Raw genomic sequence first — 16,073 nt, 5'->3', positions numbered from 1 at the left:
AATTCATTCGGTTAATTGTCAGTTAACCGACAAAAGAAAATTTCTACCGCCTACCAAACTAAATCGATGTCAAAACAGTAGTTTTATTCCGCCTACCAATCGCCAAAAGTCGGTTGTCGGTCGGTAACAGTTCAGTGGCGGTTGGTAGGCGGTAAATGATTAATCTACCCACTCCTACATAAACCATAATTATGTGCCACGCCTGGCCAAGGCCAAGGCCCTATCCCATAAGAAGACAACGCTTGGCTGAGGTAGTATCCACTTAGTGGGCGCAAGTTGGGGACAATACCTGATCAAGGTCATACCCTATCAACTGACAGCATTTGACCAAGGCCATATCCCGTTAGTAGACACTCCACATAAAAAGAGGGCATGCAACCATTACAGGTACGATTACACTTCCCCACAAATACTCTAGCTCTCTTCATGTGACGTCCCACATCGCCTGGGTATGGAGATGAGCATGTACTTAAATGTATACTACACCCTTAATGACAACAACGCGTTTTAAAGCCGTGATGATTATGATCCCATCAGAACTCCGCAGTTAAGCGTGCTTCTGCTGAAGTAGTACTAGGATGGGTGACCTCCTAGGCAGTCTGGTTCGAGGGGAGCCAAAAGCGGACAATATTATGTGTCATTGGGGTGGGATGTTACAATTTGGTATCAGAGCCATTGCCCTGCTTGAGATGGGAGGAGCATGCATAAGCCCATAAAGGTCGCTAGCGGGCGCTCGCTGGGGCGGACGCCAAGAATGGGCTAATCCCATGAGGGTCGCCAGCGAGGACTCTGGGCCCTAAGAAGGGGTGATTGTGACGTCCCACATCGCCTGGGTATGGAGATAAGGATGTGCTTAAATGTATACTGCACCCTTAATGACAACAACGCGTTTTAAAAGCCGTAATGATCATGATCCCATCAGAACTCCGCAGTTAAGCATGCTTCTGCTGGAATAGTATCAGGATTGGTGACTTCTTGGGAAGTCTGGTTCGAGGGGAGCCAAAAGCGGACAATATTATGTGTCATTGGGGTGGGATGTTACACTTCTTTAGAGTAACAAATTATTTACCCTTGTTAACATAAGCATTAGACCATTCTCTTGCTGGCAAACCCGACTACCACCAATATTTTTACTCTTTACATGTGTTTGTTGCTCGAGTCTAATCATGCAATCAATTGCATCATCAAATGTTAATCTAACATTAATTTTTTTTTTTCTTTCTTTTATCGAAGTTAGAATTGCCAAATTAATGGGGAGTATAGGGAATTATGTTGGTGACCAAATTGCTAGTCTATATGGGGTTTGAGAACTCAATTAGGGTCTGTTTGAATTGTAACAAATATGTAGAGAGGAAAGAAAATTGCAAAAATGCTAAAATGAAACTTAAATTCCACTATTTTCCTTTCACTTTCTTTTTTCTTTCTTAGATGCATATTGATGAATAATGTGGTCCATGTGGAAAATGGAATTGAGTAGCAATCTTTTGGTTGGAAAAGGATGGGGATTTTATTCCCTACTTGAATTCCACAAATTCAGACAAAGAATAAGAGAGGAGGGCGGGGGCAGGGGGGACCCGAGTGCGGGGGCCGGGGGCCCGAGTGCTTCGAGCAATAGAATTTGAGCAGAAAATTTGAAGAGATTCCAATCCAATGAATAAATGAGTGACCCATTTCATTACCATAACTTTAATCTACTCTAAATCAATCTCTATTTTAGTGGCCAAAAAAAAAAAAAAAAAAAATTGTTTGTACAAACATCTAGGCTGGCATATCACCAATCCACATCACCAAACATTTATGAACAACTTAGTCAATATTGTTTTTTTATTTTTTTCCTCATAACACTATTTTTTTCAATTGACTAGAAAGCGAAAGTCAGCAAGAACCAGACACTATTCACCATCTACTCCACTTGGAATGTTCCAAATAGGTCAATATTTCCAGCCTTATAAAAAAAAACATGATACAATAATTGTGTCGATCATATAGTTGCATATTTAATGACCAAAACACATGTATGTAACCCCATCTAGTCATGTTCAAGCTAGCTAGAACATTAATGTGAAAGGTCTTCTTCTGGTTTGATTCTTTCAGAAGGTCAAGAATTTGTTTGACTGATTCCAAGTCCAACAACTATTAATTCCATGTTCGACTTTATTTACTATTATTAGGGTAATTTGAATTTTCTAACCAGTAAACAAGAAGATAGAGAGGAAGAAAACTTAGAAAAGACCCCCCCTTTTTTTTTTCCACCGAATCCTTTGTTTAATATTAGCCATTCATGGAGTCAGCAACGTGTCACAAATCCACAACCGGACGAGTTGACTCAGTCAGTCACTCAACCATGCCAAAACATACATGTAAATTAAGCTTCTTTTTATAATAAAGCAGACTGTAGTCAAGACCACTGGGGACAGTCAACTTGATTAGAATTCAAAAGTTTAGGGTCTCATTCTTCAGTTCACTAAGATTCTAGAAAAGGGTTTGCTTCGATTCTAGCTTTGAATAAGCTTTTCAAGGTAAACTTTCAAGGAAGACATTGATAAGTAAGATGACCCATAATCTTACTTTGACATTAAAGCTTGCTGAGAAAATAATGGATACAAGGAATTTGCCTAAAACGTTTAAAAGACAATACGAGTGTCTAAGGAGAAACGCTAGGTAGTTCTCTTAGTGTTCTTTTCGTGTTGTTTCTAAAAATCATGAGAGAGAAATAACTGTCAATTTTTTTTTGTTTTTAAATAATATCTACCGAAGACAAAAAAACACTAAGAAAACACTTAGCATTTCTTGTTCCTCGTAGTGTAGGTGTGTATGTGAGAGAGAGAGAGAGAGAGAGCTTGACTTTGGAAAATGCAAAACTTGTTGGATTTGTTGTCTACCCAAGATGTGATTCGTTTTGGATTTTCTTGCTTTTCCAAGAAATGACCGAGGGCAATGAACAATATTCGGAAAACAAAAAAGAAAGGAAAATCAAAAGCCATACATATCAATCTTTCGGTGAGAACAAACATTAATGCAGTTTCTCTTTCCTCTTGTCTTATAAGACTCTTTTTTTTTTTCTAATCTCTTGTCTTATAACACTTATGTCCCTCTTTTTTTTCTTTCTTTCTTTTCTTTTTCCTATTTTCTACGCATAATGGGAAAAATGATTACGAGGGACCAATGAAATAAAACATCATACCCAAATAGAAAAGATAATGCCAAAAAAAGAAACGGAAAATAGATCATAGATTCATAAATGATCCGAGAGAGACCATAAATGACTTGGTCTTTTGTAGGGATTGCATGAATTGAGATTTCCTAGATTTTTTTAAAAAAATTTGAGATTCTCAAATTTATAAATTTCAATCGTTCATCTCATCTAAACATTTAAAATAAGCCATGTTTCAGCATTTAATAAGGAAACATGGTTTATTAAATTCCTTGAGGGTAGCTTCCTCATTAAATTTTTTCATTAAATGCTAAAACATGGCTTGTTTTAGATACTTAGATAAGATGGACGGCTAAAATTTATGAATTTAAAAATCTCAAATTTAAAGGAAATTTTAAGGGATCTCAGAGATAACAATAGGCAAAGGGGCACGGACCTTGAAAGGTTCTTCAACCATTCTCGAACCCCCTCTTGAAAATTGCAATAACCACCGTAAAGAAGGTATTGAGGGGAAACAATGCCAAGCAACGGTCAAGATCCATTGACAAGGAGAAATAAATTCCAGTTACAAAAGTCTCCACAATAATGATGTGAATCAACTAGTAACAAACATATAAAGGAATAGATCGGCTCATTTGAGGGAGTCGTAACTTCCAATGACTACTTCAAGGAAGCTTTGACCTCCAAAATACAGTAAACTGTATTTAAAAACAATATTCAACACATAGTTGTTTATTGATAGCCTTTAAATAGAAGAATAGTTGCATACCAAAATAGAAGACCTAGTTTGACTAGGACCAGGATTCATTTTATTCCATACTAAGTCCTTTCCATATTGGACTATGATTTGTATAGAATTAGAATCGACCTATGACTTGGAGATTTACTCTCCTTATTGGACTTGAAAAATATAATCCTTATTAGACTAGAAAATAAAGGCAAAAAATAAATGGAGATTTACTCCTAATTAATTTCTACTTGACCCCCAAGGCACGAATATATCAAATAATAACAAAGATACAAAGAAAACAGCAAAAACACAACATCCAAAGCGAAGGAAGGCGGCGATGAGGAGACACGATGGGAGCACTAGCGAATGCATGAGATCCACACTTTGGCGCATGGTGTACGTAAACCAGTGCGGAGGACGACTAAGTTACAAGGCCAAAGAAGACAATGGTGAAGCGTGTGGGTGGGCAAGATTGACAAAGGAGGACAAATTTGGCTTGGAAGGACCATGATCTAGGCTCTTTGTTTGACCTGTGTGCAAACCACCGAGAGGGAGCGGCGCTGAGGTAGTAAGTGGAGACTGGAGGAGGCAACACGTCGAGGCAATGGTGGAGGGACTGATGCGATTTAGGGAGGAAGAGGGGGAAAAAAAGGAAGAAGGGGGGAAGGGAGGAAAAATGATCAATCACTTCTCTCCTAGGACACTCGCAGGAGGTGATGAAGAATCTCACAAAGAGGAGGGAAAGCTTCTACTTCCTAGAGAGAAGGGGGGGCCTCTCTTTCTCTCTAGACTAGAGAGCAGCTTACACTTGTTTCACTCTTGAATGATGCTATACAAGTCATTAGGTGACTGACATGAGAAATCACTTGAAATGTGTCACATTAGCCGCAATGAAATATTTGGGATAAATAACATTACTCCTATAGTAATGCTACTCTATACTTATTTATCATACTTATTTCACATCGACTGATATGACATGTTTTAAGTGGTTAGCATTTTTTTTTTTTAAGTGATTGTTTGGTTGACATGAAAAATCACTTAAAATATGTGTGATAAATTAGTATAAAGAGTAGCATTACTCTTACTCTTAATAGTCCAATCCCTCTTAGACTCTCATACCTTTGAGTTACCAACTTCATTTTACTTTCGATCATCAATCAAAAAGTTGCAAAAAAAATATTCATCACCAAATTGTTCAAATCAGGTGGGACATTTCCACTCATGAAATGTCGAGGTATCTTCCTTGCATATTTCATGTTCACATGTGGACATATACCCTGCTATTGATTCAAAAGTCTTAAGACTCTGGGATATTGATTTAGTTAAACCTTTAACCCTTAAGATTATAACATTCCATTATTCACTCAGCTATCAATATTCAATAATTATGTACATACATAATATCAGGACATTTTAATCCAACTTATAGGTTGTTTCGAACTCGAAACGTGATGCTTTGATATCAAGTGTTAAGGGCCAAACCATTTACCCAAAAAAAACTCTAAAACTATTTAATACTAATTTGATTAAACTTTTAACCCTTAAGATCGTAATATACCCTCTTGTCAGAAAGATCTGGCGTAAAATTGGTGACTCACTTGTCCGTTTGAAGAATAAGGGTTTTTTCGCATAATGCCTAATTAGCCGCTTTCTTTGAAAGTCTTCTAATTGCAAGCTGTCAAAGTACTAAACATTGGATTATTGGTGAATAATGCAGCTAATCTTGGAAATTGAAAAGGGTTTTGGACTATGAGTCATATAGCATTTGAGCAAAAACAAAATGATCAAAATCCTCTGTTGACTGACGTAGTTGCTGACCAATAGTTAGGATTGTTTACACTCAACAATGAATTCCTCACTAGAAAATCCAAACTATAAACGTGTGGTAATACTAATTGAAATATCAAGATAAGATGCTTTGCTTTTCAAGAGAAATCCCAGAAAGGCATTCACACTTTCACAGCTCACTATGAAAAGGCTAGTGGAAAGGAGGTCATCAGATCTAGATCTTCAGCGATTTTACTGTCTCAATTACTAACAATTCGGATAGTAAATGTAAGAATCCATCTGCCCAAACAAATTTTGGGCATGAACGTTGTAATAATTTATGCAACAAATTACTAGAGATTCAGATCCGTAGATGTCATGCCTCAAACCCGACACAGGTGGATATGATGCATGTTATTTAATCACATTTCCACGAAATTTTAATGAAAACCCATGGGAATCCGAGGTTGTCAAGGTCAAAACTAAATGTGTGGTAATCACGTTTTCTTTCTTGAAACGTGGAAGCATGAAACCTGCATAAACAAGAGATTCTTAAGTAGAAAAGTAATAACCAATCATGAAATCCTGACAATTTCTAGAGAAACAAATGGGAAACCCATCTGGATTCCATGAACAAAACGAGTCCAACTTTTCACCCTCCCCTTAAAATGCACCGAACTGGCTTATTGTCTACACAAATCATCCCCTGCCAAGTTGACCCAAAAATATTGTAAATACTACTCAATAAGTTATGAGTAACACTATTCTTCGTACCCATTTATTACACCTATTTCACACATCGATTAATGTGACGTATTTTAAGGGACTTCTCATGTCAGCCACTTAAATTAACGCTATATTAGTCGGTGTGAAAGGAGTGTAAAGAATAACATTACTCATAAGTTATAATCAACCAGACTGAAATAGATGGTAAGAGCAACTAGTCCAAAACACCATTAACAATATTGCAACTTGAAGCTCAGTGCTCCAGAAAAGAACCTATGGGTAGTGGTATCACCAAATTAGTACATGATCTGCTTTCAGGCAAGGTAGATCATAATTCCATACTTTCTACTTCAATAAAATGTACTAGTAAATTACTTTATATTCAGAACATTTTAGAAATAAGGGAAGGGGCAGTATACGAGTGATCAAATCATACATTAATTATAGAAGCCTCAAACGCCAGGAAAATGCTATGAGGTTTAGAAAACGTTTGAAGTACGTACTTGAATAGGAGGCTCACCTCCCTAAAAAACACTCTCTTTAGAGCATTCACATTGGGTTAGCCAAAATAACCAAAAGATTATTTTGCCATTTTGGCTAGCCCTATAGCAAAAAATAGCGAAAAACTTCCCATCCAGCTAATCACTTTGGCTAAGGAATTTGCTTCCTGCGACAGTGCACAGCAAATTTGCTAAGCATTGTAGCTTAACCATGCATTAAAAAAATAAAAACAATTTGATTCTCTCTTCCTGAGCATTCACATTGCCCTCAACATATTAGCTTTTTCGCTATTTTAACTAGCAATGTAAAAAAAAAAATACTTCACATCGGACTCAATAAAATGACTAAAGATTTGTTGAGCTGCTACAAAGCTCAGCAAATTTGTTGAGCATTGTACCTCAACAAATCCTTATTTATATTAATAATAAAAGTAATCTTGCTCTCTCTCTTTCTTGGGAATATGAAATGTAGATAAATAAATAATATTTTAAATAGAAAAGTGAAAGTGAATAGTTAAAATGTTGAGCTGAATGTATGTGATTTGAAAAAGTGGATAGCTAAAATAGAAAAATGGGTTTTTTAGCAAAAACAATTTGTTGAGCCGGATGTGAATGCTCTAAGAATAGTGAAAATATATATATATATATATATATATATATATATGAAATAATAAAAGTTGATAGCTAAAATAGAGAGGAAAAAAAAAAAAAAAAGCTGCTTGTACTTACAAGTGTTACAAGAAGAATGATCACTAGCTTTCAAGTGCTCAGAAAAGAGAACATGTAATCAACTCTGATCGTATCTTTGTCAGCTGTCAAACCATTTTCAGTTTGTGTCACTACTAACCACTAAGATTTGCTCCCACCCTACCACAAAGACCCCTTCTCTCCATCCGAACCTAACACATACATGCACACAGAAAAGAGTGCTCTAAGAACCAAGACAAATTTGAATTACACATCCAGATACCGTCCACTAAATGCAGCAAAAATCTTTGAAATCCCAAAAGAAAATCCTAGGGTGCTCTGTTATGGTCAATAACAATGCAGTGCTTCAATTTTATGTATCATAGCATATTATGACAAAAAGTATACAACTGAACATGCAATGATAAACTATGGATGCAATGGAACTCAAGCAGTTGGTGCACAGAGACAGAGGAGGAGAGATTTTATAGGCTGCATAATCACAACAAAACAATGTCATGGGGGAACACATGGGGGAACACCAAACCCCCCATGTGTGTGCGTGTGAGAGAGAGAGAGAGAGAGAGAGATCAAAGAGCCTCACTTTTATTTAACCATTTTACAAACATTTACATTGTAGAGCCCCAAAAAAGAAAAAGAGAAGAGCTCAGAAGCAAAAGCTAGAGGCCATAATAAATTTTATAATTATTAAGCTTGCTCTTTTATAGTCAGGTCTCCGCAAAAGAATTAATCCTAACCTTTGTACAAAATACTCGCTAACAAAACTTTGTACAAAAGCAAAAATACCTTCCAGCAGTAAATTGTTCCACGTATCGAAACTCCTGATCTACCACTCATATCATGATGGGTAAGAGCTAGTTGGAACATGCAGTGACCTTCATCGTCTAAACTGGTTGGTAAAATCAAGTGGGAAACAAAACCATGGGAGTTTTTCACGCACTTGTATCAATCATGCTTCATCCACTGTTCTTGTGTATCAATGATAATTCTCCATGAGATCAGCAAGAGTTATCTTTCCACAGTTTCCAGTGTCTAGTCTATCAAATTTGTTGCAGATCTGCATAATGTCTTTCTCCGATACCTTTCCCATCTCCTTGAGCTTGTATATAACGTATTCCGATTTACTGCATACATAAAACAAGCATAAATACTTAACCTAACTGTTTGGATTGGCTTCAACTCAAGGTAAATGAAGATAATATAAATCATTGAGAATAAAAAAGAATGAAAATTGATGTTAATATCACAAAGCAAAATGAGAGTAAAGTAGGAAGTATGAGACATTAAAGCAAGTTATATAGCTAGGATCTACAAGAAAAAATTCAATCAGAACGAAGATGATACATCTGGGCCTTTTACCACCACTGTTGCATTGCTAAAGGCATCTGCATTCAAGTCAAAATCGGTGTAGATAGAAAACAAGCAGTCCCAAACATGGAAAGCAGGGAATTGGATTCTTTATCATCAGCAAGATGCCACATTACAGCCTGCCTTCCATTCAGTAATAAATCAGAAGTTACTCTAACTATTTCCACAAAAATAACTTACCACGTTTTTTCCTCGGCACAGAAATTAATTTTATCAAATAATCACTACATTTCAAGAGAGATCCTACATATAGAAGAAATAAACAATGGAAGCAAAATCATAGGCTACAAAAGCAAAAATAATCAACAGCCATTTGCCTGTCTTTTGATGCACAGATCTAGGCAGAAAATCATCCATACCCATTGCTGTGATGCACCACTAGAAGATTTCATTTTCTGTGCAGCAACTCACAACACCACAACTACAAAATACTAAAACCCTGGCATTCACAATAATTGCATTCATAATCACCACGTAATCTTAAACTTTTTGTGTAGCCTTTTCTTCTTTTATGAAAAGATGATAAAATAGTTAGATACATTTATTGAGTCAAGGGTATATTTCTAATTTAAATAGTCAGTGGGCAGAAGCAGAACATAGCTCTTACTTTATCAGCTTGTTTATTGGTCAAATATCTTAAATTAGTAAGTCCTATACCTACTAGAATACGGAAATGTTGCAAACCTATAAATATCCGAGTATCCTCCAAAGAATATTTACAGTAATCAATGAGAATTTTAAGTATTTTGGATACTTGGAAGGCATGTTTATCTAGCTACTTTTTTCTCCCTCTTCTTTCTTTTCCTCCTCTTCCCTGTGATTTTCTGCACATTCATCACCCATTTAAACCTGGAACCAGACCCTCCCATGACTCGTTTGTTCTTGATATCGTAATTTGATAACCCAAACCTCTCCACTATCAAAGGTTAGTCCTGATAACCACAAACCATAAAAGGACCACATTTCCTGTTCTCAGTTAACTGCTCACAGCCTCAAATCAGGCCCAAGCTTTACCCTTTTCGTGCCTCTTTACAACCCTAAACCATACCATTCTCTCACACCCTTCCGCGCCCTAAAATCCTGAAGTTCTCCCTGAGCTTTAATCATTAATTATTCCATCAAAAGCAACCTGAAAAATCTATGTCATCGCTGCTGTCCAGAAGACTCTGCAACTGGTTTTCCCATTATTTTTCAACATTTTCTGCCAAAACCCATTACACACCAACTCTGTTCAAACTAAAAGCCTTAATACTTCTTTCACTTAAGTATTTCCAAACCCTAAGAGCCACATGTAATAGAAGAGTTATGAAAGTACATGGCATGAGTAACCAATTTTAGTTATCAGCAAAGCCAGTCAATTGAATGCAGTACCTTAACATTTGATTGAGGCCTTTAAGAAGTCAATATAGTTTCCAGGTATCTGATATATAGAACATACAACTCATATGCAGTTTTGGGCCCAAAAAAAAGTTAGAAGCTCCATATTCTGGCGAAAAGCCAAGAATGAAATAAACAGGCTCCAATTCAATTTAGATCACTAAATCAAATAAATGCCTATCACCAAGTCTCATGCCTAGATGCGTCCAAATGCATTACATCGAACTGTTTCACAGCTGGTCCAAGTGATCAATTAGCTTCAAACACTGCAAACTAGTATAAGCAACATCTTCTACTTTTCCTACAAAATGTAAGTAAAACAAATATATAAGCGGGTTAATCCTATAAGACTTTCACAATTGAAGACGCTACATCCTTGAGACAAAGCTGTCAAAGTTCTAGTTCATTTCACCAATTATACACCAAAGTATAACTGGCATTGTACACCAAAAACTTCCTAGATCAATTGATGCCTATGAGATATTTGATTAAGTAGTTTACAACTTCTCACAGTTCATTAGAATCCCAAAAACAAGAGAAGTTCACCTAAACCTTCAATACTAACCACCCTAAGAGGTCTAAAGCATTTCCAAACTCGAACCATCTATGTTATAAGAAAAAAAAGATCTTTTTTTTTTTTTTTTTGATAAGTAAAGTAGTTCATAAAAAGAACGCAAGGGGCGCAACCCAAGTGCATAGAATATACAATAGAAAACACTCTACAAAGTCAAGAACAAGAAAGGAGACATGAAAGTGTACAAAATTAGAGATGTTGAGAAATGCGTTTGCATAGATCCGTTCAAACAATTATTTAAGAAAACAAAGTTATAGGTCCGAGCTCGTCTTCTCGCAATCTTCAAAACTTTGAGCATTCCTTACTCTCCAAATGCACCCTATTAAACATGAAGGGATTAAATTCCAAACAATTTCAAGGTCTCTCCAATTGATCCTTCTTTTCCAACAAGCCAAGAGATGCACTACCCCGTCTAGGCATAACTGACTCTACTCCAAACATCTAAAAGACCAAGTTCCACAAGTCTCTCACGATATCACAGTAAAGAAGGAGATGATCAGTAGCTTCCCTACTTTTTTTGTATATACAACACCACTCCATAATATAATGCGATGTTCGCGAAGATTATCCTGAGTGAGGATTTGCTGTCCAAGAGAAGAAGGCCACCCTCAAAGGAGCCTTAATCCTCCAAATGCTCTCTTCCAAGGTAAGGAGGAGTCGGCATTAGAAATGAGGACTTTGTAAAAAGTTATAACCTCAAAGAATTGTCCTTTCAAAGGAATCCAACAAAACTTATCTTCACCTCTCAAACCCATCCTACAAGAATACAAAGTATTGAGGAAAGAAGTAACGGAGTCTGCCTCCCGGTCATGCACCAATTTCATGAAAATGAAATTCACTTGTTTTTTATTTCATTCTTCAAGTAATAAACATAGGTTGCAAATAATTACATTACTTTCAAATGATATCTAACATTTGAGCTTATATAAAATGCCGATATATAAACCACAAAATCAATTTAAAAAAAAAAAAAAAAAATTGCAAGCATCTAGTATATGGATACAACTTCTCAAAGCCTCAGGCCAATCCCAAACAAGCTTAGAGCAGGGAAGAGGAACAAAAATTAATTAAGCTAAAAAAAGTTCAAAAGTTAATCAAGACCAAGATGTACCTGACAAAGCCATTGTTGTCAATGTCAGCAGCAAGAAACTCGGAGACAGTCATATCCTGACCAAGAATCCACTTTGCCATCCTCCTATGCCGCTTATCTACTCTCGCCTCCGCCAGATACAGAAAAGCTCGAGCAACCGCCAGTGTCGATACAAGCAACCAAATGGAAGCAAAAATCCGACCCGGCAAAGACTGAAATGCCCGGTCACCATACCCGACTGTCGTAACCGACATAACCGAAAGATAAAACGCATCCAACCACTCAAGCTTCTCCACAAAATGCATTACGCCCATACCAATCCCAATACAAAGAACCACAACCCCCAATGCCAAAGCCACCTTCATCCTAATTCTCATCCTCCCCTTCTTCACATCCACTAAATACGACCTCGCCGTATCCTTCTCACCCCTACCCTTCACAGTCTTCAACAAATAACTCTCCTGCAAATCAAGCACATAGCTCACCATCCCAGTAAGCAGAATATCAATAAAACCAAACCCCACCAACACAAACATTATGGAAAACAACTTGGTTGCTGTGCTAGCCGGCGTAATATCACCATAACCAATTGTGCACATTGTCACAATGCAAAAATACAGAGCATCCACAACTGGGTGCGTCTCAGTCGCCGTGAAATTGTCCCTGTTAAACCAATATATAACCACTCCCAAGGATAAATACAAAATAAGAAGCACACACGCTTGGCCCACAATCGATTGGGAGCCGAGTTGCGGTCTAGGCGAAGAAGGGTTGTTAATTTCGTTGATAACCGCCATAGCTGGCGCTGTTTTGGAGCGGTGGAGATTGGTCTTGGTCCATGAATAATTGGGGTCGATGAGCCAAGCTTGTGAAGACTGTAACAGAGATTGTGATTGAGGGTCTAGCAGGGTAGTGGTGTCTAAAGAAGATGAAGAAGAAGAAGGAGAGGGTCTTGGGGAGCTGAGAGAAAGGGTCAAGGCATCAACAATTGGGGAGGATTCTTGTGGGGAAGATGAAGGGCCAAAGATGAGGCGGTCTTTGAGCGCAGAAGGGGTTAGAGGGAGAGAGATCTCGTTGTCTTCAGGGAGTGGCGCTAGCACCGATGGTGGTCTTTTTCTTGGGCTTAGATACGGTAGCAGAGGCTCTTTCTCCATCTTGGTCTCCCAGAATACCAATTTGGAAGCTGCCGGAAAACCAGGAACCAAGTTTCGTAACAGAAATTAAGAATGTTTTCGCAGAAGTGGTTTTGCCAGAAAAGACTGTTACAATCAAACATATGAAACAATGAAAGAACACGCACTTCTTAGAGAGAGGGAGATTGATTCGGTCTGTTTGTTTTGTTTTGTTTCGAGAAGCCTTGGAAAGCGGCGAGGCAAACGGCAGTTGAGACTCGAGGGGGTGTTTGGCAAAGGGGATCGCCTAAACACTGTAGTTGATGTAGATTAATGTGAAAACAAAGTAAGAATATTTGGTATAAAAAAAATGAAAAAGTGGTATGGAAAAATGAAAAAGTTTTGTTTTGTAGTGATTTTTTTATTTGAATAATAATAAAAAGTTAATGATTTGATATTAAAAGTGAAAAAATTAGAATGTTTTGATGTTGATTTTTTTGGGAAATGGTGATGAATAGTGTTTAGGCCAACTCCATCCTCATTACCAAACAAAGCCCGGAGAGGTAGAGAGAGAGAGAGAGAGAGAGAGAAAGAGCGAGCGAGAAGTTGCTAGATTCGGTGTGTGCAGAAGGAATATGCTGGGGGAACGCGCTTGTGGGGCGCGTGGGAGTTGTGGGAGAGCCCATAAAGAGTAGGGTTACTATTAAGATTTGGGTCACTCCCAGGAGGTTTGCTGTAGTTGGAAAATGGGTTTCGTTTTTCTTTGGAAAGGGCTTAGGTGGCTTTTCAACTTTCCAATGAAATGGAAATATGGGCCATGGTGCTTAGTGGTGGGCTGTCACTTTCACTCTTGCTCAGGACAAACTTCTTTTTCCCTATCATTTCTCATCAAGTACCCCAAAAAGAAAGTATACTTTATATATAAAATGTTGTTCAAAATGAATTCTGACCAAAAATTCTGTTGTTGGATTAGGGGTGACAATTCTGGCAATATATAATTAGTAGATTAAGATTGAAAGGTTTAATTAATTTACTTAAATTGATCAGATTAGAGTTAACCTATATAGTCTTATATATATGCCTCGACACGATTCAAATTCAACATACGACATAAGAACTAGCAAGCTTTTATATAATTTGCAAACTCAATACGAACCAACACAAAATTAACATGCTAAGATTGAAGAGTCTTAACCAATTTAATTAAATTGGTTGAACTATGATTGACATACATTATCTTATATACATGATTTGAACCCAACATATGAACACAAACTGCCACCCCTAATTGGGATCTTGTTATTATCTATGCTCCTAAGGTCCCACCCGCCCAAGCAACTCCCCTACAATATTTCCTGCCTACCTCTTTGGGCAGAAGATTGTAGGGAATCCAAATCCCTAGTTTTGAGGCCTACAAGTTAATGTTGCACAATAAGGGTTCAAGATGAATTGAGTATGACTTCATATGATTACTAAAAATAATTTAAAAAAGGCACTCAAGCACAAAAATGATTGGGTGACTTGAATTTCAAACCTCTTAACTGCACAAAGAAGAAGATATTGGCAGAATTGTTGTTTAAGAATATATTAGCCATGGGATAATTTTCAATCTGCATCAATAGCAGGGCAACTTTAATGAGTAGGATGGCCATCTAATTAATAATTATGCTATATAAGAGGGACCATCTAATTATGCATCCCATTAAAAGAAAAACTATTCATTTAATAAGCATTCACAAAAGATACAGCAATAAACCATAACCCCCAAAAGACATAATATCAAAACCACAACTCCAAAAGCTTTTTCAATCGGACACTGCGTGAAGGATAATACAGTTGAGAACTTCATTAATATACAACCAACAAAGCATCGTATCATTAATCTGTCACACTCAATAAAGCACAATATTAATAATTCAGCACTCTTTCCAGATAAGATCTAATCATCGTCTTCGAGAACACTCCGACGCCTCTGGATCTGAAAAATAAAGCAAGTATAAGACAATAATTGACAAAAGATTTTGCAAGTTATGCACTCATGCATAAAGAGTAATGTTATTTAGTAGATTATTATATAACTATGATAATATAGCAGTGATCGAATGGCTGAATTTCACTGTTATATCATCTAATTTCACTGTTATATCATCTAATTGTATTACAAATAGCATTACTCATGCACAAAGGACATTCATTATATAATAATATACTTACTGTGACCCTGGTTTGTTTAGTCGTTTGGGTGTTAATTTGTTCCAGCAATGATATGAGCCTCTCTTCAGAAACCTACATACAAAATGTGAAGCGTCTAATTATCAGATACTTGACTTTTTATATTTGGTATTTAGATAGACATCCCACTAACATGAAGTGCCATGCAAAATATTGCACCGAGACACAAGGTTTATTCCATGTACCTTCTCAGCTATCTGACCCCTTTGAGCAGCATTTAGTATAACATCTTCAACACCTCTTGCTTTCTCAGGTTTCACCAAAGCAATTCGAGCAACTGCACATACAGCAAAGCAGCAGAGACATTAGACGTACTGCAAATCATATTAAACTGAATGCAATTGGTCTAATGAAACAAAAGGACTGCTTCAGACTTATTCCATCATACAGCTGCGTTGCAAAGAGAAAAATTATTGATTTTTCATTATTTGGTTAAGACCTTGAAAATAAAATCAAAAATGTTTTCCGTTGTTTGGTTGGATCAATTCCAACAAAGCTATAGCCTGTTGTAAGGTTCATAGCCTTTATAACGAGTACCTGGTCTAGTGGCATACCTTTCATTGTTTGGTTAAGACCTTGAAAATAAAATCAAAAATGTTTTCCGTTGTTTGGTTGGAACGAAAATATTTTTCCACTACAACTAAAAATTAATCAGAAATGACTCAAAATTGTTAGACAACACGAAATATCGCCATCAACAATTATAAAAATTTTAAAAAATCAAAAAAAAAA

General features: G+C 36.9%; 4 protein-coding genes across 6 annotated transcripts in view; all 4 read right to left on the bottom strand.

Moving 5' to 3' along the window:
• Positions 1-13,698, bottom strand: part of LOC132168550 (probable purine permease 10) — a 62,138-nt gene extending 48,440 nt beyond the window's left edge. The window contains exon 1 of the mRNA XM_059579547.1: positions 13,682-13,698. The gene's annotated coding sequence lies outside the window, so the exon portion shown is untranslated. The remainder of the gene's footprint in view (positions 1-13,681) is intronic.
• LOC132168548 (two-pore potassium channel 3-like) lies at positions 5,877-13,384 on the bottom strand. Of its 3 annotated transcripts, none has more exons than XR_009438889.1 (4): positions 12,019-13,384; positions 8,375-8,712; positions 7,610-7,779; positions 5,877-6,360 (listed from the first exon to the last, which is right to left on the bottom strand). XR_009438889.1 is itself a non-coding variant. In XM_059579545.1 (2 exons), exons 1-2 carry the CDS (start codon positions 13,149-13,151, stop codon positions 8,565-8,567), a joined length of 1,281 nt encoding a protein of 426 aa, XP_059435528.1. In that variant the 5' UTR covers positions 13,152-13,384; the 3' UTR covers positions 8,153-8,564. The 3 variants fall into 3 exon arrangements, 1 of the variants encoding a protein (XP_059435528.1); XR_009438888.1 differs by having other exon boundaries at positions 5,877-6,187; XM_059579545.1 differs by lacking the exons at positions 5,877-6,360; positions 7,610-7,779 and having other exon boundaries at positions 8,153-8,712.
• A 1,062-nt stretch (positions 13,699-14,760) lies between the features above and the next one.
• On the bottom strand, positions 14,761-15,646 carry LOC132169408 (uncharacterized; the record flags this gene model as incomplete). The annotated part of the gene is made up of 3 exons (XM_059580445.1): positions 14,761-15,087; positions 15,324-15,395; positions 15,527-15,646. Coding segments are annotated over 3 exons (231 nt in total), but the record flags the coding sequence as incomplete, so codon positions are not given.
• LOC132169407 (two-pore potassium channel 3-like) overlaps positions 15,647-16,073 on the bottom strand; it is a 1,757-nt gene continuing 1,330 nt past the window's right edge. Inside the window, exon 2 of the mRNA XM_059580444.1 lies at positions 15,647-15,655. Coding sequence (XP_059436427.1) covers positions 15,647-15,655 — 9 coding nt within the window. The remainder of the gene's footprint in view (positions 15,656-16,073) is intronic.

This window comes from Corylus avellana, chromosome ca2 (genome assembly GCF_901000735.1).
Source record: "Corylus avellana chromosome ca2, CavTom2PMs-1.0".
Taxonomy (NCBI): Eukaryota; Viridiplantae; Streptophyta; class Magnoliopsida; order Fagales; family Betulaceae; genus Corylus; species Corylus avellana.
Note: the sequence above shows the minus strand (reverse complement) of the source record. Positions and strands in the feature narration are given on the sequence as shown.

Coding starts and splice junctions, on each gene's coding strand:
- LOC132168548 (XM_059579545.1), bottom strand. CDS start 13,151: ATGGAGAAAGAGCCTCTGCTACCGTATCTAAGCCCAAGAAAAAGACCA. Junction 8,713..12,018: donor GACAACAATGGCTTTGTCAG/GTACATCTTGGT, acceptor TTATGTATGCAG/TAAATCGGAATACGTTATAT.